Raw genomic sequence first — 20,598 nt, 5'->3', positions numbered from 1 at the left:
TGGGCGGTTTAAGTCCCATGTTATGTTTGATTCTGGAGCTACTCTTAGCTTCATTACTCTGGAGTGCGCAGAGAGTGTTGATATCAAAGGAGATCCTGGGGAGTAAGCGGGAGTTGTCAGAGTTGCTGGAGGAAAGTTCCTAAGGGTCATTGGACGGGCGAGGGGTGTTGATATTCAGATCGCAGGAGAGTCACGGCCAGCGGATTTGATTATCAGTCCAGTAGAGTTGTGTGATGTTATTTTTGGGATGGATTGGCTACATCAGCATATGGTTCCTCTTGATTGCCATCGGGGTAGAGTTTAGTTTGTGCGTCCAGGAGGGAAGTTGATTTTTGAGGGAGTTAGATCGACTTCGGGGAGTCTCGTGATCTCGGCCATGCAGGCTGGGAAGATGATCAAGAAAGTCCGTGAGGCATATTTGATTACTATATCGATGCCGGAGTCAGTGGGGCAGTCTACGATTAGCGGTAATTAGGTTGTTGAGGAGGTTGAGTATGTGTTACAGTCGTTGCAGGGGTTACCACCATCTTGGTATGATCCTTTCACGATTGAACTAGAACTAGGGACGACATAGTTATCCAAGGCTCTTTACAAGATGGCTCGAGCAGAGATGGAGGATCTGTTGAATAAAGGATTCATTCGTCCTAGTGTATCACCATGGGGAGCGTCGATGTTATTCGTTAAGAAGAAGGATGGAAGTTTCTGCTGGTGTATTGACTATAGGGGTCTGAACCGGGTCACTATGAAGAACAACTCTTCACAGGATTGATGAGTTGTTGGATAAGTTGAGAGGTGCTTCTTGGTTCTCCAAGATAGATCTGGCGTCGGGTTATCATCAGATTTTGATAGATGAGGCAGATGTGAGGGAGACCGCATTTAGGACGAGGTATGGGCGTTATGAGTTTGTGGTGATGCCGTTTGGGTTGACTAACACACCAGCAGCATTTATGAGATTGATGAACAGTGTGTTTTAGAGGTTTTTGGACGTGTCTGTCATCATTTTCATCGACTATGTCCTGGTTTATTCTAAGAGTCCTGAGGAGCATTCAGTACATTTGAGGGCAGTTCTAGAGAAGCTGCGGGAGCAGAATTTGTTTGATAAGATGAGCAAGTGTAGTTTTTGGCAGCATGAGATGTGTTTTCTGGGTAATATTGTTTCCGCAGAGGGGGTTTCTGTATATTCAGAAAAGATTCAGGCTATCAGAGATTGGCCTAGACTGCAAAATGCCACAGAGATCAGGAGTTTCCTTGGATTGGCAGGTTACTACAGGAGATTTGTGCAGGGCTTTGCGAGCAGAGCGTGTCCGATGACTAGGTTGACAGGGAAAGATGTTCCTTTTGTTTGGTCACAGGAGTGTGAGGAGGGCTTTGCAAGCCTGAAGGAGATGCTGACTACTACGCCAATGTTGGTTTTGCCAGAGCAGGGAGAACCATATTTGGCTTATACAGATGCATCCAGAGTTGGTTTGGGGTGTGTGTTAATGCAGCATGGGAAGGTGATTGCCTACGCTTTGCAGCAGTTACAGAAGCATGAGGACAACTATCTTACTCATGACTTGGAGATTGGATGTTGTAGTTTTTGCCCTGAAGATTTGGAGATCTTATCATTATGGTGCAAAGGTGCAGGAGTTTGCAGATCATAAGAGCCTGAAGTACATATTCACTCAGCCCAAGCTGAACTTGAGGCAGAGACGGTGGATGGAGCTGGTGGTAGATTATGATTTGGAGATAGCCTATCACCTTGGTTCCAGATGCTTTAAGTTAGAAGCGGGCGGCTTCGGCTCAGGAGTAGGATATGGAGTCTCTGGTAGGAGATATCAATGCGTTGAGTTTATGTGCGGTTTCTCAGGAGCCATTGGTTTTGGTGGTGGCTGACAGAGCAGATCTTTTGAGCAGAGTGCGGTTGGCTCAGGAGAAAGATTTGAGTTTATGTAGATTCAGAGTATCAGGTTTCGACTAATGGTACTATTTTGGTTCATGGGCGTATTTGTGTGCCTAAGAATGAGGAGTTGAGGCATGAGATCCTAAGGGAGGCTTATGCTAGCATGTTCTCTATTCATCAAGGAGCGACTAAGATGTACCGCGATCTCAAGAGGTATTATCACTGGGTCGGGATGAAGAAGGATGTGGCTAGTTGGGTCACGAGGTGCGATATGTGTTAGTTAGTGAAGGCCGAGCATCAGGTTCCAGACGGGTTACTGAAGAGTCTTCCCATTCCAAAGTGGAAGTGGGATATGATCACTATGGAATTTGTGGTAGGGTTTCCAGTGTCTCGGACTTTTGATGTTATTTGGGTCATTGTGGACCGGTTCACTAAGTCGACATATTTTCTGGCCATTAAGAAGACTGATGGAGCAGTGGTCTTGGTTAAGAAATATGTGAAGGAGATAGTCAGGTTGCATGGGGTGCCAGCGAGTATTGTGTCTGATAGGGATTCCAAGTTCACTTCAGTGTTCTGGAGGGCGTTTTAGACAGAGATGGGCACTAAGGTGCATATGAGTACAACTTATCATCTCTAGACCGATGGGGAGTCATATAGGACAATCCAGACGCTGGAAGATTTTCTGAGGATGTGTGTGTTGGATACAGGTTGTCATTGGGCAAATCACCTGAGCTTGCTTGGTAGAGTTTGCTTACAACAATAGTTACCAGGCGAGTATTGGGATGGCTCCCTATGAGGCATTGTAGGGGAGGCCATGTTGTATACCGTTATGCTGGACTCAAGTGGGGGAGAGGAGTATGTTCGGGGAGAGTTTTGTTCAGGAGACCTCAGAGAAGATTCGGGTTCTCAAGCTGAACATGAAGGAAGCTCAGGATCGGCAGAGGAGTTATGTCGATAAGAGGAGGATAGATCTTGAGTTTCAGGTGGGAGACAGAGTGTACCTCAAGATGGCCAAGGGTGGTGTATGTCGACACCAACAATTTCTGGTTCGACAAAATCGTTTTAAATTGTCGACTTGGGTCGGTTTGGTTTAAGAAAAACCATTGGACCGTGATATTTAATTGGGAGAACGACCTAGGTCGTGTCTTTTGTTTTTTTACGCCGCTTATCAGAGAAAAGAGAGAGAGAACAGAAGGAAAAAAGAAACGGTTGAGTGTTCTTGAGTTTTTGAGAGGATTTGGGAGATTTCTTGGCTGTTTTTGAGAGATCTGAGGTTAGAAAGGTGCTAGAAGCTTGCTAGGAGGGCTGGATTCGTTGTTGTTGGTCAGAATCTTCCTGCAAAGAGGTGAACGCATGACCATGGTTGATCTAAACCTGAGATTTCCTTTTGTCTTGCTTGTTTGGTGTTGTTTGTGTGTTTTTCTTGCTGGGTATAGTTGCTATAGGTTCCTACGGACTAATATGGCTTTGGGAATGAGTTTTGGACGGATTGGAGATGATGGGAAGCGAGATTCGACTCTCGGCTTCGAACGGATCGCGATTGCAGACCAGCAGCGTGTCGGTCCACACCATTGAGCAGCATCGATCGACACTGTAGGGTAGTGTCGATCGATATCAAGGGCCAGTGTCAGTCGTCACTTAGCTGGTGTCGGTCGACACCTCCTTTCCAGCGAGACATGCTTGCTTCCTGGTTTGTCTGTTTTGTTTGTTGATTGTTTTGGATATTGGTATCTCAGTTGCTTGTGTGTATAGCCCAGTAGATGGGAGGATTGCCTTACTGAGTGTTTATCAAATATTCATGCATCTCAATTTGTGTATGTGGTGCAGGTAAAGGCAAAGTGTTATCGTGGAATCAAGGCAATGAAGAGGAGGATGTTCTAGGGACTCGATTGGTTGTTGTCTGGCATTGCTAGGTTGCTAGAGTTGATTCATTAGAATATTCCTAGGTTGCTGGTTCTATATTTCATGTTGTTTGGTTATTGGGTATTTGTTACGTTTTAGTATTGGATATTTATTGAATATTGGTATTGATTATTTTTCCGCTGTTTGGTTTGGTTTTGGTTAGGTGGCTAGTGGATATCCGACCACTAGCTTAGAGTATTTATTATTATTATTTATTATTTATTATTTAAAAAACGGGTCGGATTTTCAAATAGAGATCCACAGGATCGACTGCTCTGATATCATGATAGATTGATGAGAGTAAGAATACACAATGTGTTAAAAAAAAAAGAATTATATTAGACTCTCATAATGTTACTACTTATGTTCTATTATATACACAAAGTATTTCCTAAAGTCAAATAATAAAACTGTAAATAATAGCCCTGTTCGTTTAGGAGCCGCATGACTCTTTACAGTGACAGCTTTTTAAAAGGTGGAGTTTTGTAATTTTTTAAAAATATTTTGTAAATATGAGTATCTTTAGGGATATAGGTGTAAATTTTTCACATTCCGCCAATAAAAGTTGCAGAAGAAAATATGAACGGCGGAATGTGAAAAATTTACTTGTTCATATTTTCTCATGCAACTTTTACATTTTCATATTTAAGTGAATTACACTATCATATGAGTGAATTATAGGGATATAAGTGAACATATTTGCCTTTCCGCCATTTAAGCTGCGACTATCGCTGTGTAAATTTTTGTAATGGCAAATTTGCTTTTAAAATCTCAGCGATAGTCGCTGGTTTAAAATAAGCAGTTGGATGGTGTGGCCGTTTTTTCTGGCGATTCATTTAATGACGTTGCGAATCATCTGCTACCTTCCGCGACTCATCTAAAACTTAAACTTTCAAGCTCTGTCATCGTTTAAATATGTTGCTACTCTTTGTGAGATGTCGTTTTACTCTGTCGCTGCCGCTGTCGCAGCGTGTAGCAAAAGAACAGGGCCATTATATTTAGATAAATGTAAATATTCTTAAACTATATCTTCTAGATTATTTTCAATCTTCATAATTTACATATTCTTGGGTTTGTCATCTCGACCATCAATCTCGGTCGATCTCCAGTTCTCTATATCCCAATATTTTTTTTCGTGAAGAATACATACTAACGGTAAAAAATCTTTAACTTATAATACTCCCTCAATTTCATAAGTTTGTAGTTATTATTACTATCTTGAAAAAAAAAAAATATTGACAGTTTCATACAAATCCAAAACCAAAAAATAATGTCGTGCACGGTAAGCTTATCCTCACAATCACTTGCTGTCTTGCACGGTAATGGAGTCTCAGCTGGTAGTAGATTAAGATTTTTTCTGTTTGAAGGTGGTGAAACCGGCGAACATAGACAATGAGAATCTATACATTTTACCGATGCGATTAAACAATGAACGTCTTGGCAATCATCTACCGTCGAGCAGCTATGATATTTGACTTGAGCTTCAGCTACAGGTATGGTCACTAATCTGATGCCTAATATAGAGACATCGATTTCATTAGTGATTGCAACCCAAATTTATTCCGTACATTTAGCATGTGAATTGAAGTTTCATGAAATAATATAGACTTACATGTAAGAATTAGCGAAACGAACATGAGAGAAATCGTTTTTGATGCCATTTGATTTGGTGAGGGTAATTGATGGTTTAACAAGATAAAAATAATAAATATGAGTGAAAATATACAAATGTTGAAAGGAAACATATATAAAATATTTAATTAAGGAATAAAAGGAATAAAATAAACTTAGTTAGGAATGGACAGTAAGAATGGTAATGAATTTATTTTCTAGATTAAATTAAAATATGAGAATGGCATCTAAACGATTTCATACTTATTTGGATATTATAATTTACCTTCTTAGAAAAATTATTCAAATAGAAATGTATAGTATTTAATTTTAATCAATATGTAATACTTATGTAATTATATCACTTAAAACTCATAAATTTTATTTCATATAGAAATATATTTTACAAAATGAAATTTGTTATTAATTTCATTCATGATAAAATTATAGTATCTATTTCAATTTTATTTTAAAATAAATTTTTGTTTATAACCTTCTTAAAAAATTTATAGAAATATAATAGATTTACTATTCAGAAAATATTTAAATTTTGAAATTAAGTTTATAGATATTTATTTTCTATTTTGTAAATATATTTGCTCTGATTGTTCCTCACTAAATTGATGCGTCATACTTTTTTCTACAATCTTCTATATAAAAAGGTATGATGTCAGAAGTATCTTTAGTCAAGTGTTATAGCATCACATCTGTAATTGATCTCATTGGAGTTCGATTTCATTAAATTGTGTTACCCTCTGTAGCAGGGATTGGATATGGATCGGACTTGATCGATTCAGTAATGACAAAAAAAAGGTATGATATGAGGTTTGGGTGGAAATAAACCATTGTTTACACTACTTGATGGTAACGTCCAAAGAAAACGTTGGAGACTTTTAAAAATGTGAATTTATTTTGAAGATTGTAAATTTTTTTGAGAATAAAACCATTTCCAGATAGCAAAAATTTGGAACTTTTAAAACTCATTTTTCCTTATAAATAATTATGTATTATTATTCCAATTTACTTTAGGTAAAAGATTCAGCACCATTCAAGTAAAACGTATTTTCTAAAACATATTTCGAACCAGTCTTTAATTCAATTAACTCACCAAACCCTACGAATGTTAAGAAAAAATAGAAATAGAGGGGGTAAAACTCCTTTTCAATTAATAATACAAAGAGAGAAATAAAAAATTTAACCCTTGCCGGTCGCGGGTTGATCAGAAGGTTTTTTGCTGATGTGCGATACGGACATCAACAGTGGAGATTGTTTACAACATAATCAGCATCAGTATTAACGCTGCGTAATATCTAGAAGAAGAAAATAATGTTACTACCAAACTATACCTAAAAGATACATCTGCTGATGATGACCTATCGTTGGATTTGTAAGTATGGGACATTTGTAGTTTTACACAAAATTCAGAGTAAGACTAAAGAGAATACTTTCTTGAGAAACTTATTTGTGTGTAATTCCTCCAAAATTATTTTAGCTATTAAAAAAAAACAAACTACAAATACTGGATAGATCTTGTTCACGCTTGATTTAGTAATGGGCTTTCATAGGCCCATGATACTGCTAATGGAAATATAAAGCGTTGTGTCAAAAATTTCACCGGCAGAAAAGAAGGTAAATAAAAAAGAGGATCAATCTTGCCAAGGATCACTCTCTGCCCTAACTTCAGATGGTTCAATTACTTCTGCTTCTCCACTTTTGTCATCTCCTTCATTCACAGTCGAGCTTTCTTCTTCTTCAACTCTACCCCATCTTCCTCCAACCGCCATTGCCATCATCTCATATATCTTGTTCCCTAGCTCAGCCGGGCTATCAGGCTGTTCAACAAACACATCAAAAGTGAGTCAAAAGATCCACTTCAGATTATACCTGGAAACACATAAAAGCTAAAGTGCTATTGGATTTCTTACAGTAAATCCACTTGAGATTATAGCAGTGTCATATAAGAGGTCAACCACTCTTGTTGCTTCAGTGCTCTCTGGTGCATTCTTACAAGCAGCCTACACCAAAAAACTTACAAATATTAATGGCTTTTCTCGAGATCTCCGAGACGAGAGATTCCTTAAGGAATATATAGCAAGCACTTACATTTAAGTCTTTGATGATGGGATGATCTGGATTGATCTCTAGAATTCTCCTACCTCTCATGAACTCCAAGCTTGAAGTGTCTCCAAGAGCTTGTGCCTTCATTAATCTGTCACCATAAACAGCCACAGTAAGTTTGATGATGTTAATTTTCGTTTTTAATATAGCCTTTGCTAAAGTACTAACCTTTCCATATTAGCTGACCATCCGAATTTGCCTGAGACAAGCACACAAGGAGAAGAGCTCAAACGATTTGAGACTTGGACTTTAGCAACTTTTTCATCGAGCTGCTGTTTTATCCAGTCACAGAGAAGGTTAAACTCTTGTTTAGCTTCCCTTTCCTTTACTTCATCTTCATCTCCTGCGAGAATAGACAGATTTTTGTTACAAACAAATGGTCAAGATAAATGCACGAGATTCGATGAAAACACTACTTACCGAGTTCCAAATCTTCTTTGCTGATATCAACAAACTTCTTTTCTTTGTAGGTTTGTAAATTCTGAATTGCAACCTCATCAATTGGTTCAACCAAGTACAGAACCTATCATTCAAAACGCCAGCGGTAAGAAAGCAAATCAAACCAGAATCATGCACCAAGACAATATATTTTGACGATGAAAACCTAAGCTTGAAACATATACCTCAATGTCTTTTTGGATTAGTTTCTCCAAGAAAGGGGCAGACTTGGCACTCTTTAGACTATCGGTTGCAAGGTAGTAGATCGCCTTTTGGTTCTCTCCCATGTTCTCGATATATTCATCCAAGCTTGTCAATTCCTCTTCATTCTTGGAAGTGAAGAATCTAAGAAGCGGTGTAATACGCTTGTGGTTACCAGTGTCTTCGATACAACCCAATTTAAGGAATCTACCAAAGTTCTCCCAGAATTTCTTGTAATCCTGGAATCATTTGTACCACATAAATATCTCCGATCTTCAAAAGAGCTTAAGTGAACAAAATGGGATTAGGGAAATACATACCTCTTTGTTTTCACTTTCTGAGATTTCTTGTATCATGTCAAAAGTTTTCCTAATGAGCCTCTTCCTCATGATTCTTACCTGTGATTATCATCAAGAAAATAGTTAAGTTACCAGGTGAGATTTTTACATAATCAACATGTGTATTAATAACTGTTGACCACTTACAATCCTGCTTTCTTGGAGAATTTCACGGGAAACGTTTAGAGGAAGATCATCTGAGTCCACCACACCCTTCACAAAGCTCAAGTATCTCGGGAACTGCAAACAGACAATGGAACATGGTCAGACAAAAATGGAACCAGGGGAAATTTAAATAGAGTTCTACAAAAGAAAGAACTAATATATACAAAAGACTCACAAGTTCTCCATCAAAATCGTCAGAGATAAACACACGCTTCACGTAGAGACGAATGTTCTTTGTCTTAGGGTTTGTCACATCCTCGTTGTTAAGAGGACCCATCCCAGGAATGTACAAAATGCTCCTGAACTCAACCTCACCCTTTGAGAATCAAGACAATATTATTAGTAAGCACCAGTCGTAGAATTCATAAATTGACATATATGTATCTATAAGGACAAGGACCTCAGTTGTGAAGTGTGTGTTCGCAAGTGGATCCAAGAACTCATTGAAAGCCTTTTTGTAGAACTCATTGTACTCTTCCTTTTCCACTTCCTTTGAATTGCGCATCTATTCAAAAGACACAAACTAATCAGCAAACATTTTGAACGAAAACAAAAAAACACATGTTAAAGCTATCAGGCATACCCAAAGCGGTTTTGTCTCGTTGGCTAGTTCCCAATCCCAGTACTTCTCAGTTTTAGTTGTCTTCTTTTTCTTTGGCTCACCCTGGAAACAAACAAGTAACAAAATCAGCTCAGCAAACAAAAGTCTAGGAGAGTACCTGGTTATGGACAGCGTATACAAACAATTAAAAAAAAATAAAGTTTTTACCTCTTCTCCTTCTTTCACTGGTTCTTCCTCTTCAACCTAGACCACGTTACAAATTTTCAAAACACATTAGCAACGCGAAAACACTGTTACAGTTATGAAAACAAAACTACCATCCTCACCTCTACAGTCCTAGATTTTTCCTGCCATGTATAGATGGGAAACCCAACGAACTGAGAGTAATTCTTCACAAGGTTCTTGATTCTTGTACACTCCGCAAATTCGTACTTGTCATCGTCCTGCAGCCAGAAATAAAAATTCATAAACTATAAGAGATCTCAATATCCAACACATCAATGGGAAGAATGATTGAACAGAGACAAGTACCCTCAAATACAAGGTGATTTGCGTTCCACGTCGTAGAATGTTTTCAGGGTCTGTTTCTTCTCTAATCACATATGAGCTACTATCAGCTACCGATTCCCAAACATATTGCTTGTCAGATTTGGGGCTTTTGGTGGAAACAACAATCTGAAAGAAGAGACAACTATAAGACCACTCCTCATAACAAATACACTAACCAAAAGACACTAACAAAACAAAAGTTTAAAGTCTTCACCCTTTCCGCAACTAAGAAAGCAGAGTAAAACCCAACACCAAACTGTCCTATCAAACCATTGTCAGCACCGAGGTCCTTGTTTTCCTGAATAAAAATATAAATATTAGTATAATGAGTCAGAAAGCTCATGACATTGCTAGCAACCAATTTTCAAAGAGCTGGATATAAAAAAAAAACCTTTAGAGCCTTCAAGAACTTCGAAGTACCACTTTGAGCAATAGTTCCAAGGCAGTCTATAAGTTCTTCCTTTGTCATACCAATACCAGTATCGCTGCACATTCACATCAAACCTTCTCAGTTCTACATCATTGTCAATACTTAAGTAACAAAATGAAAATAAAGGATAAGAATTCACTCAATACGTTATGGTAATGGTGCCGTTATCAGGATCAGGCTTAATCCTAATCTCAAGCTCTCCACCATCTCCAAGCAAAGCAGGCTCTGTTACACTCATGAACCTCAACTTATCCAAAGCATCACTTGCATTACTGAATACATACAAAACACATCCAAAAAAATCAGACTTTAACAGAAACACACAAATCAATTCTAATAAAACAAATCCATTAGTATATCATAAAAATTTTGAACTCACCTTACAAGTTCCCTGAGAAACACCTCCTTGTGACTGTATAAGCTATGAACAATCAAATCCAACAATCTACTAACCTGCAAAATTAGATTTTTAACAATCAAATCTCAAAACTTTATATCCACTAAACCAACCCAGGAGAATTCGACTCCTACAATCAAACTGAGAGATGCCCACAAAATAAAAATTGAAACTTTATAGAAATGAACAGAGAGAATCCAACCTCGGCTTGGTACTCAAACTTCTCACCAGAGCCTTCTTCAGTCGTCTCTTTCTCAGCCACGGCGGCGTCACACTTCACGGCGAATCGTTCACATCTCTTCTCGAGATTCCAGGTACAGGAAACGCCGGTTCTAAGAGCGCCGCCACGAGGCAGAAACGAGGTTCTGAGATGAGAGAGACGAGAAGAAGAAGAAGAGAGCGGAGTGATGGGAACTGAAGTCAAAGGAGTCGTGTATAGACTTCTACTCAAAGCAGGAGCCATTAGATTCGAAACGGGGAAAAGATTTGAGATTTCACAATCCTCTCTCTATCTCTTAAAAGAGAGAATAAGAAAAAGAGTGAGTAGTTGAACAAAGAGTAACCTAAAAACCCTATTAAAAGGTTTAAGGAGAGTGGGCAGAGTAGTAGTAGAGGTTTCTAGAAGAAGGCGGTGTATAGAGTAAGAGAGATGATGTGAGATTTTGTGAGGTCTACGATAAGCCATTTCATCAAATACCGTAGGATTATCCGTTTGTTTCACACGCGCCTCTTTCAGGGTGGACGGAAAAATTAAAACAATACCAAACCAAACAACTCTTAACCGATTGGTTTTTGTTAAGAGCCAGTCAATGTAATGACGTCAATCCAAATCGGAATCAATTAATGTACAACTTTCTATTAAAAAATTACGGAAAGAAACCGTAAGTACAGATAGCTTTAACTTTAATTTGTTTCAAATTTATGGTACATTTACAAAACCAAAACCAAAGGCTTTTAATCTGGTTGTTTACAGAAAGAAAATCACACCTAAAAACATATGTCTGAACTCACGCGCTCAGGGGTGCGAATTTATTTAATTACTTAAAAATTCATACGTATAAGCTTATTGGGCCTATATGTAACGGCCCGTAATAGTTTAACTAGAGATTTGAGGATGAAAGAGGCCTATACTGAGCGTGAACAATAATTGGGTTAGTAAAACTCACATGCATATACACCAAGACAAAATAAAACTGTTTAGAATTTTGAAGTGATTTCAAGGTCTTTGGTGGAAGGGGTCATGTGGACTAAATAAACTACTACAATGTTGAGTCTAACGAAGCTACACGATTGCCAGTTATTGGAAGAATCCAAATCATAGGTTATACACACCACACCCATTAACCAATTTAACTAAAACATATATAGTTACCGACTTCTCACCGTCCTCTACTTATTTTGCAATTCTTACCTTTTTCGTGACTATAATATGTGGTTCTGCATATTAAAAAAAAAAACAAAAACTGCGATTTTCTTTTAAGAATGACAAAATTATGTAAATGGTGTTAATTTGTCTTATTTTTGTATCCAAACTTGGAATTTATGAATGGTCTATTGATCAAAAGTATTATCAGAACAAGGTGTAAAAGTTTTGGAATTGTTTGAAAATAAAACCATGTAAGATATTTACAAATTTTATATTGGTAAATAAAAAACCACTTTATTTAGATAACTCTATGGGCTTTGTATTGTGTATAATATAATATCTATATATAGTAAGTTTAGTAACACAAAACTATAAATATAGAAATAAGTATAAATCTTGAATGTTTTTACAAAGTGCGGTTCATCGTAAACCGATATGGAGGTAGACAACAAGCACTAAGCACGCAAATTCATGAATTACAGTTTACGCCAATGTTGCTTTCTTGTTTACAATTCTTAATTCAACGGACCACAATTTTTACTCTCCGTTCTTCGATGTTTAAATAGGGACTTTTCAAAGCAACTTCTTGTTTATCGAACCTTAGATTGTTTTTCTATATTTTTTTAAATATATCTTCTTATAATAAGAAAATAGGGAAGGTTCTTTTAAAATTACTGATTATCTGTATTTATAACCTTTATGTAAATTATATATTGGCCATGAAAGTTTTTCTTGGTGGTAAGGGTAATTAAGTTCGTATAACAACATGAACAGCTTTGGTACTTGTTAACTTGTTATATATATGTACTTATAAACAAGTTTATTTCATTATTTTCTACAAAAATATGCTGATGAATATTTTGAATTCTACTAATTAGCCTTCAATGTTTATTAGAAGTAACATTAAAATTCTGAAAGTGTATGTAACACGGCCATCCTTCTAAAGAATAAATTAATTAAAAGTGAAACTCTTACAAACTAGATGTAATAGTTTGTGGTAAAAGATATTATGAGAGATGCATAAATGTTTTTATTGTTTTGTATACATGCATTCATAAGTTCATAGTGTCAGAGAAAAAGGGAATTTATTTCAGTTTATTCTTCTACCATTCTATGTTGTCCGTACAATAATTACCATTTATTTCAGTTTATTCTTTCAGATAAATAAATGATTTATGAGATACTACTATATGAACTATCAAGCATGAATAGAAGTTAAGGCATTGAGATTGAGAAATTTCTTTCCACAAAATAGAAAAGCATGTGCAGACTCGAGCATTCATGCAGACTCGTCCCTTTGTTTGTCTAAATTTGCGAAAGTATTTTATATATTTGACGTGGGAAAAGAATATATTTTTGATATAGGTTTTGAGTCCTTTTGACCTCCTAGGTCCTAACATTTACAAATATTACTATATTATAAGATTTATTTGATCAAAATAGAAATTAAACAGTAAAATTAATATTATTTGACTTTATTACCGATACTAGTTTTTATAAAAACTATGTACTAAGATATATGTACGTGTAAATGTGTAATGTGTGTGTGTCACTATCAATATATAAAAATTCAAGTGGTTTGAATATGGACGTTATGGCAGACATCGTAAATATGTTCAAGTACAATTTTTATTGTAGGAATCCATACATTACACGTTAATTGAGACACATGGTTATGGACACGAACTTAAAACACATGGTCAACAATCTCCTATATATAGACTCATCTCTTTCTGTTTATAATTCGACCTCCTGCTTAAATTATATTGTAAGGACATATTATCAGAAAACTAAAGGAAGATACCTAGTTTTGAAGGGAGGTGAAGGATCGAATAGAAAAGACTCATGACTACTTTGTCGAAGATTCTATGTGTGTTGATCATTCTTCTTTTATGTTTCTCCTTTCGAGATTCACTTCATGGTTAGTGTCTCTCTCTCTCTCTCCTCACACTATCTTCTCGAATTTGCATAACAGAACAAAAATCATAAAGCCTATATACATAATAGAGAAAAAAATCATAAAGCCTATATAGCCTTTTACTTTCGTTACTCAAACTAATAAAGCATCACAAAAAAAAAAGGAAAACAAATTTCGTTAAGATTTATTTTACTTTTACTTTGCATGCATAATTATATACACATGCATGCATGAAAATTATAGTCTTACTAGCTAGAATCACTTTTAGTCAAATTCAAATAGTAACCTAATTTGTTCTTTGTCTTCTTCATCATTAGAAGATGGGAATCAACAATCAAGCGGTGACTTCGTTTCAACTGCTAAGGTATATAATAGTAGTTTCATATCGAATGTTTTTCTTATCAATCATGCAATTTTATTTTTCCATTTATATTCAATGCTCCTACTTTCATTGTAATTTAATATATTATTTTTACTATGCCTTTAATTTTGTTTTCTTTCTATGATCATATCATTCATTCCATAACGCATCTTCAAAAAAAAAAAAAAAAAATCATTCGATAAATTTTATATTTTTATTATTTCTCGCGTTATCAAAGTTAGTTTCTATGTTGTTTTCTTCCTATAAACAAACACGTTATTCCCTAAACCCGTTGGATAACTATTAAAGCAGGCGACTGAATATGGTGATGTGATGAAGAAGATCATAGGAGGAAGAAAACTGATGATGATGACAAATGGAGAAGAAGAAGAAGAAACAACACTGAAGAGAGGAGCTGGAGAGACAGAGAGAAACTCGAGCAAAAGTGTTGAAGAGGATGGTCTCGTTGCTTACACTGCTGATTATTGGAGAGCTAAGCATCATCCTCCCAAGAACAACTAATTCTAGAATAATAATAATAATAGACATGCCGGCTTCTACATATAAAAAAATCTTTCTAGATATATAACCTTATAGTTTAAAGCCAATATGTTTGTTTTATGGTGTGTTTAATTTGCTTTTGTAGTTTTTTTTTTATTACGGTGTAACGGCTTATTTAATGGTTTACATGTAAACCAAAATTTTGAACCTTTGTAGCTTTCGTATGTATATGAATTATGACTTTGTTCTTATCGAAACGAATTAAATAAATATATATAACGTAACCTTGATCTATATCCAAACCGGGTTTGAATCGGAGGGTCCGGATTCTTTAGAACACTGACATAGGATCACCTCGATCCGAGAAATCAATTAAAAAGTAATCACGTTGAGTTGAATATTGAAAAACATAAGACTTGGTAACAAAATGTTTCAAGAATTGATGATGAAAGAAATAAACAACAACCACATTGGTGTTGTTCTAAAGATTGCTCAATCACACCACATGGCAAATAGTTCTCTCGTCGAAACACGCAATGGAGTACATGAGATTCGCCAACTGAGTCGGATGACGCGGATCAAAGAAAATATGAGTAGTGTCTGGTGCCTTACACGAAACCGAACTGCGCTTGCAACTTGAGGTTAAACTTCCATCGTAATCTAAAGGACAACACGGGCCTGTCGTGTTCAATAGATTCGAACTAACTTGGTTTTTTGACGGTCCTCTTAGTCCCAACATGAACTTGAAGTAATCGGAGTACAAAAAAGAAGTGTTGTTTAATTTTTTCTTCATAACAGGTAGGCTATTTCTAAGCTTCTCGTTGTAAATGTTGATCGCAAGGTTTACACGTTCGTTGCAGCTTCCGCGTGGCACGGTCTTTGCTACCATATTCGGGTAACATCCTAATGGTTTAATGTTGTTGACGAAGAACTTTCTTGCTCCTAACTCATGCAATTTCTGCAACAAAAATTAAAATAATTAGTAGAATTAATCTTGATTAACTTGTATAATCGTTTCGGTTCTAAGTTAGAATATTGGTTTATAATTATGGTTCGGATCCGTTTGATTCGGTTGATATGAATTAGATTAAACATTATTAACCAAATAATGTAATGCTCAAGGAAAAATTGTGGACACCCTTTTACCTCTATGTGTTCCAAGAACTTATGAAGAAGCCTGTCCGCGAAATCATTTGCATCGGTTAACCTAGTATAGAAGTTTGCATAGTCGTTAACCCCAATCACGATCACGAACAAAGATTGCTCCAAGTGTTCTCTCAGCGCAAATGGCGCTTTAAAATTCGTCTTCAGATTATTTTCGATGGTCTCCTCGAACATATCAACTTGGGTGCTCAACGAGAGACATCTTCCCTGTTCATGTAATGAATCACAAAATAAAATCCATTAGTTATAATTTTCGAAACCGAAACTGCGAATATCTTTTTGTAGAATATTGAATCTTACCGCAATCTTTCCTGTGAGAAGAAGAATCCCACAGCCAGCAGAAGCATAATTAAAACCAGTTGAGATAATGTCCTTCCGGCTGTCAGATAATTCCAAAATAGCAGGTACCAAAGGAAGCTTATAATAAATAGCTGTATACAAAAAAAAAATTAAAAAAAAAATAACAAGAATACAACGTTTAAAACTTCAATAGTTCAAATTTTATAAAATATAATCCTCCTAAAAGAAAAAATTAGAGATAGAAAACATTTTGTTCTTATACCAATGTAGTCAGCAATTGTTTTGCCATTGCTAAAACGTCCGGTAGCTTTGCCTCCTTCAAAGTCAGAACCATAAGGTGGATAATTCGCTTTGATTAACGTCGGAAGGTGGTTATTGTTTCCTGGATCGACCAATGAATCTCCAATAACATAAATAGCCGGAAAGTTCCCGCCAAAAAGCACGTCTTCTTTTGATTGCTTCCGTGAGTAAATGGTGGAGACATTGAGAAAAGAGAGGAGGAGCAAAAGAATATATGACTTTTGAGAAGAAGGCAACCCCATTTCTTTATCTCTTTTCTCCCCGGTTTAAGAGAAAAATAGTTTAAAAGAAGCAAACCCTGCGAAATGAAAATCACGACGATGAAAAGTTAGTTGTGAAGGATTTAACAAGCATCAAACAAACTAAAATAATAGAAATACATCATGCAAAAATTAACTACTCCCTCCAGTTTAAATTAGTTGTCAGATTAAGAAAACAACTAACTTAACTTTCTATTTTGACCGTTCTTTAATATATTTTCTTATTTTTTATTGGTCAATACATTAAAACAGTTGGAATAAAATTGGTACTTTTATCATATCTAAAACAACAACTATCATAAAATATTTTTTTATAACATACATACTTCTATTAGTATCATTTAAGGTTTCAATCTGCCGAAAAGAGTCTTATAAAAATTTATGTTCCAAAATATTCTGTTATGTTACCTTATCTAGGAGCCCAAACTTACCTTATCGCACGATCGATACAGTCTATACTAAGAGAAAGCACTTGTGTTTGAATTTGGCGCTACGTAAGGAAATGATATCACTAGATAAACAACAAAGATGAATATATTATGTGAGTATCAAACAGAAATATAATGAAAGAACACTAAAAACAAAGAAAAATAATAGAAAATGAAAAATATAAAGACTAAGGAGTTACCAGTGGAATAGAAGTGAAAGCAAAAGTAAAAATCCAGAATCTTTAAATAAAAGAAAGATGGAGAAGATAAAAGCTATTTATAGCATTAAAAAAAAAAAGAGAGTAGAATTAATGACCGAGTTCAATACCACATACCTTGGATCTTGATAGAACCCGGAGCCGAATAGTTAGTGTGTCTGAATATTTCAACAACTCTTGTTTTGGATACCAAACAAGAGAGTGATTGAGTTACAAATACCCACATACTATTGGACATGGTCTTTCATATAGTATAGAACTAACTAGGAGCCAAATTTGCAATCCGCGTATATAAACGAGGATATAGCACTAGACAAAGGTTTAAGATTTTTTTTCAACTTTTGGTTCGGCTAATATATTTAGGGATGGTCAGGTTTTCTAATTTCGTCCCGTTAGAGCCTTAGAGGGGCACCATGAAATCGCACCATGAAGATGTTTCGGGTAGAGACATGGAACAAACTAGTCAAATGCATTTTTTATCATTGTTTCCAGTTATTTATTTAGCTTTAAATTTACACTTGTGAGGATTTTTTTTCTGATATAAAGGAAGAGTATGGAATAAGAAAATACGACAGAACAACCAAAAAAAGAAATGGAGCGATTAAACCCTGAGTATGCCAAAGTGGAAAATGTAAAAGTTTATATCGGAATTTTTTTATAGAAAGATCTGGTGATGAAGGAAAGAAACAACAACTAAATTGATGTCTTTGAAAAAAAAAAAGATTGTTGCTCACAAAAGTAAAATGACTTAATTATTCACAACATGGCAGATACTTCTCTCGTTGAAACACGCAATCGAGTACTTGTAATTCGCCAATTGAGTGGGATGAAACGGGTCAAAGAAAATATGAGTGTCTGGTTCCTTACACGCGATCGAACTGGGCCAGCAAGTTGTGGTTGGAGCTCCATCATAAACTTCAGGACAACATGGGGCTGTCGAGTTCAATGGACTCGAACCAGCTTGATTGCTTGAAGTTCCTCCTCTTAGGCCTAACATGTAGTTGTAGTAATCGGAGTATAAAAAGGCCGTGTCGTTGAATTTTTGCTTCATCTGAGACAGGCTGTTTCTGAGCTTAGTGTTGAAAAGGCCAATGGCAAGGTTTAATGGTTCGTTGCAGCTTCCACGTGGCTCGGACGTAACTATCATATTTGGGTAACATCCTAATGGTTTAACGTTGTTGATGAAGAACTTTTTTGCTCCTAGCGTGTGCAATCTCTGCAAAAAAAAAAAAAAAAAAAAAAAAAAAAAAAAAAACCCAAAATCTTAAGTAAAATGTCATGATTAACATTACAATATACTGAGACTATAATCGATAAAATTAGAAGCATTCAATCATATTTTTTCCTTAGGTTTTTCCCATTATGATTGTTAGCGTAGCTTATATATTTACTTTTATACAAATAATTCTTTTAGCATTTAACAAGCATTCGATTAAACGTTATTACCAACATAAAAAATATTGTGGTGAGCAAAGAAAAAAAAATGAAAACTCTTTTACCTCTATTTGTATCAAGTACTCTTGAAGAAGCTTGTCTGCAAACTCAGTCGCATTAAAATTGGGTGTCTTTCTAAAAATGGATGCATAATCGTTAACCCCAATCGCGATCATAAACAACGATTGAGCCAAGTGTTCACTGAGCTCTGATGGGTTCTTGAACTTCGTCTTCAGATTCTTCTCGATAGTCTCCTGGAATAGATCGACTTGGACACTTAACGAGAGACATTGTCCCTGTTCATACAAAGAAACAAATAAAACCCATTAGGTATTTTCCGAAACGGAAATGGCAAAGTCTTTGTTTTTTTGTGTAGAATATTACTTATAGACTTACCACTCTCTTTCCTGTGTTAAAAAGAATCCCACAGCTAGCAGAAGCATAGTTAATACCAGTTGAGATATTATTCTTTTGTTCTTCAGATAATCCCATATAAGCAGGAACCAGAGGAAGCCCGTAATACATAGCTGAATCAAATAAAAACATAACAAGACAACAGTGAGAACTTTCAATAACTTAATTTAAATTTAGTTATTTTTAAACATTCATAAGAAAAGTATATAAACAAACTCTATTACAATATCATCATGTTCTCATATATTAATATCACACGACATAGAACATAAATTAAAGTTAGAAATATAATTAATTTTGGTCTTACCAATGTAATCAGCAATTGTTTTGCCATTGCTAAAACGTCCGGTGGCTTTGCCACCTTCAAAATCAGAGCCATAAGGTGGATAATTCGATTTGACACTCGTCTCAAGATTGTTATTGTTTCCTGCATCTACCAATGAATCTCCAATAACATACAAAGCCGGGAAGTTCCCTCCAAAAAGCACTGCTTCTTGTTTCAATGGTTCCGTTGAGCTAATGGTGGAAATGTTGACAAGACAGAGGAGAATCAAGAGAAAGCATGAGTTTGGAAACGAAGGGAACCCCATTCTCTTTTTTTCTCTATGTTTTTCCTGTTTAGAGAAAAAAAGAGAAATGAAGAAGCTACCCTGCGAATTGAAAAATCACGGTGATGGAAAAGTCAATTATAATCGATTTGCAAAGCATCATACAGCTTTCACACATACGGAAATACTAATAATACCCCATGCAGAAAAAACTAATCATTGTAACCTAACCTATAAAAAAAAAAATTGACAACGCTTTTTGTATAAAGAAAGTGTTTAGGAGTTTATTTTAGTAGTTTGTTACCCAACATTGCGTTGTAATTCTTTACTAAAATCCTAAAATCTAAATAGTCGTTGTTCGAGAGATGAGTAATAAAAATAGTTAACTCTATTGTCCATAAATAACAACTTGGATAATTTGACCATTGGTGAATTTTCTGTTTTAAAAAAAAACACATATTCGTTTTTTCAAATGGCATTTTCAAATCTATAAAATATAATGGATATCTTTAAATTACTTCCCCAAGACAAGAAAGTATAGATTATGAAAATAGTCGTGAAAGTAATCTTATACCTTGAAAATATATCCCCTGAAAGGTTTCTTTGCATTTACTAGAAAACACAGATTGAAGAAATTTAGGATACGATTTTCACGTTATCTAAACAAACAAATAAGAAATGGAGTGTTGTATAGTTTTATCAGTTTGCGTACTTAGCTATACATTCTTTTTTATATGTGGTAGTTATTCAATGCTTCTTATCTATTTGAGATATGAATGTTCACGGGGGGGGG

At 35.6% G+C, this 20,598-nt stretch overlaps 4 protein-coding genes across 6 annotated transcripts in view; 1 reads left to right on the top strand and 3 right to left on the bottom strand.

Moving 5' to 3' along the window:
• Window positions 6,865-11,247, bottom strand: LOC104779716 (heat shock protein 90-5, chloroplastic). The gene is made up of 19 exons (XM_010504117.2): window positions 10,796-11,247; window positions 10,576-10,649; window positions 10,343-10,468; window positions 10,158-10,251; window positions 9,981-10,064; window positions 9,749-9,892; window positions 9,544-9,660; window positions 9,425-9,460; window positions 9,239-9,319; window positions 9,056-9,160; window positions 8,831-8,971; window positions 8,638-8,730; window positions 8,473-8,550; window positions 8,137-8,391; window positions 7,934-8,036; window positions 7,682-7,856; window positions 7,499-7,604; window positions 7,321-7,410; window positions 6,865-7,227 (listed from the first exon to the last, which is right to left on the bottom strand). The coding sequence occupies exons 1-19, from the start codon at window positions 11,054-11,056 to the stop codon at window positions 7,042-7,044; spliced, it is 2,349 nt and encodes a 782-aa protein (XP_010502419.1). The 5' UTR covers window positions 11,057-11,247; the 3' UTR covers window positions 6,865-7,041.
• LOC104779715 (root meristem growth factor 3-like) lies at window positions 13,708-14,982 on the top strand. Of its 2 annotated transcripts, none has more exons than XM_010504116.2 (3): window positions 13,708-13,880; window positions 14,198-14,241; window positions 14,551-14,982. In XM_010504116.2, exons 1-3 carry the CDS (start codon window positions 13,805-13,807, stop codon window positions 14,758-14,760), a joined length of 330 nt encoding a protein of 109 aa, XP_010502418.1. In that variant the 5' UTR covers window positions 13,708-13,804; the 3' UTR covers window positions 14,761-14,982. The 2 variants fall into 2 exon arrangements, with proteins under 2 accessions (XP_010502418.1, XP_010502417.1); XM_010504115.2 differs by having other exon boundaries at window positions 14,195-14,241.
• LOC104779713 (GDSL esterase/lipase At2g04020-like) lies at window positions 15,132-17,373 on the bottom strand. The gene is made up of 5 exons (XM_019244335.1): window positions 17,195-17,373; window positions 16,466-16,801; window positions 16,204-16,334; window positions 15,886-16,110; window positions 15,132-15,697 (listed from the first exon to the last, which is right to left on the bottom strand). Exons 2-5 carry the CDS (start codon window positions 16,743-16,745, stop codon window positions 15,236-15,238), a joined length of 1,098 nt encoding a protein of 365 aa, XP_019099880.1. The 5' UTR covers window positions 16,746-16,801; window positions 17,195-17,373; the 3' UTR covers window positions 15,132-15,235.
• Window positions 18,099-20,598, bottom strand: part of LOC104779712 (GDSL esterase/lipase At2g03980-like) — a 5,621-nt gene continuing 3,121 nt past the window's right edge. Inside the window, exons 1-5 of one of the 2 annotated variants that reach the window (XM_010504114.2) lie at window positions 20,380-20,510; window positions 19,565-19,907; window positions 19,240-19,370; window positions 18,909-19,139; window positions 18,099-18,625 (exon numbers count right to left, since the gene is read on the bottom strand). In XM_010504114.2, coding sequence (XP_010502416.1) covers window positions 18,158-18,625; window positions 18,909-19,139; window positions 19,240-19,370; window positions 19,565-19,847 — 1,113 coding nt within the window. In that variant the 5' untranslated portion in view covers window positions 19,848-19,907; window positions 20,380-20,510 and the 3' untranslated portion in view covers window positions 18,099-18,157. Of the gene's footprint in view, window positions 18,626-18,908; window positions 19,140-19,239; window positions 19,371-19,564; window positions 19,908-20,379; window positions 20,511-20,598 lie in introns of those variants that run through there. The other variant, XM_010504111.2, reaches the window with a different exon arrangement.

This window comes from Camelina sativa, chromosome 4 (assembly GCF_000633955.1).
Source record: "Camelina sativa cultivar DH55 chromosome 4, Cs, whole genome shotgun sequence".
Lineage (NCBI taxonomy): Eukaryota > Viridiplantae > Streptophyta > Magnoliopsida > Brassicales > Brassicaceae > Camelina > Camelina sativa.
The sequence above is the reverse complement of the archived record's forward strand: the minus strand, read 5'-3'. Positions and strand labels throughout refer to the sequence as shown.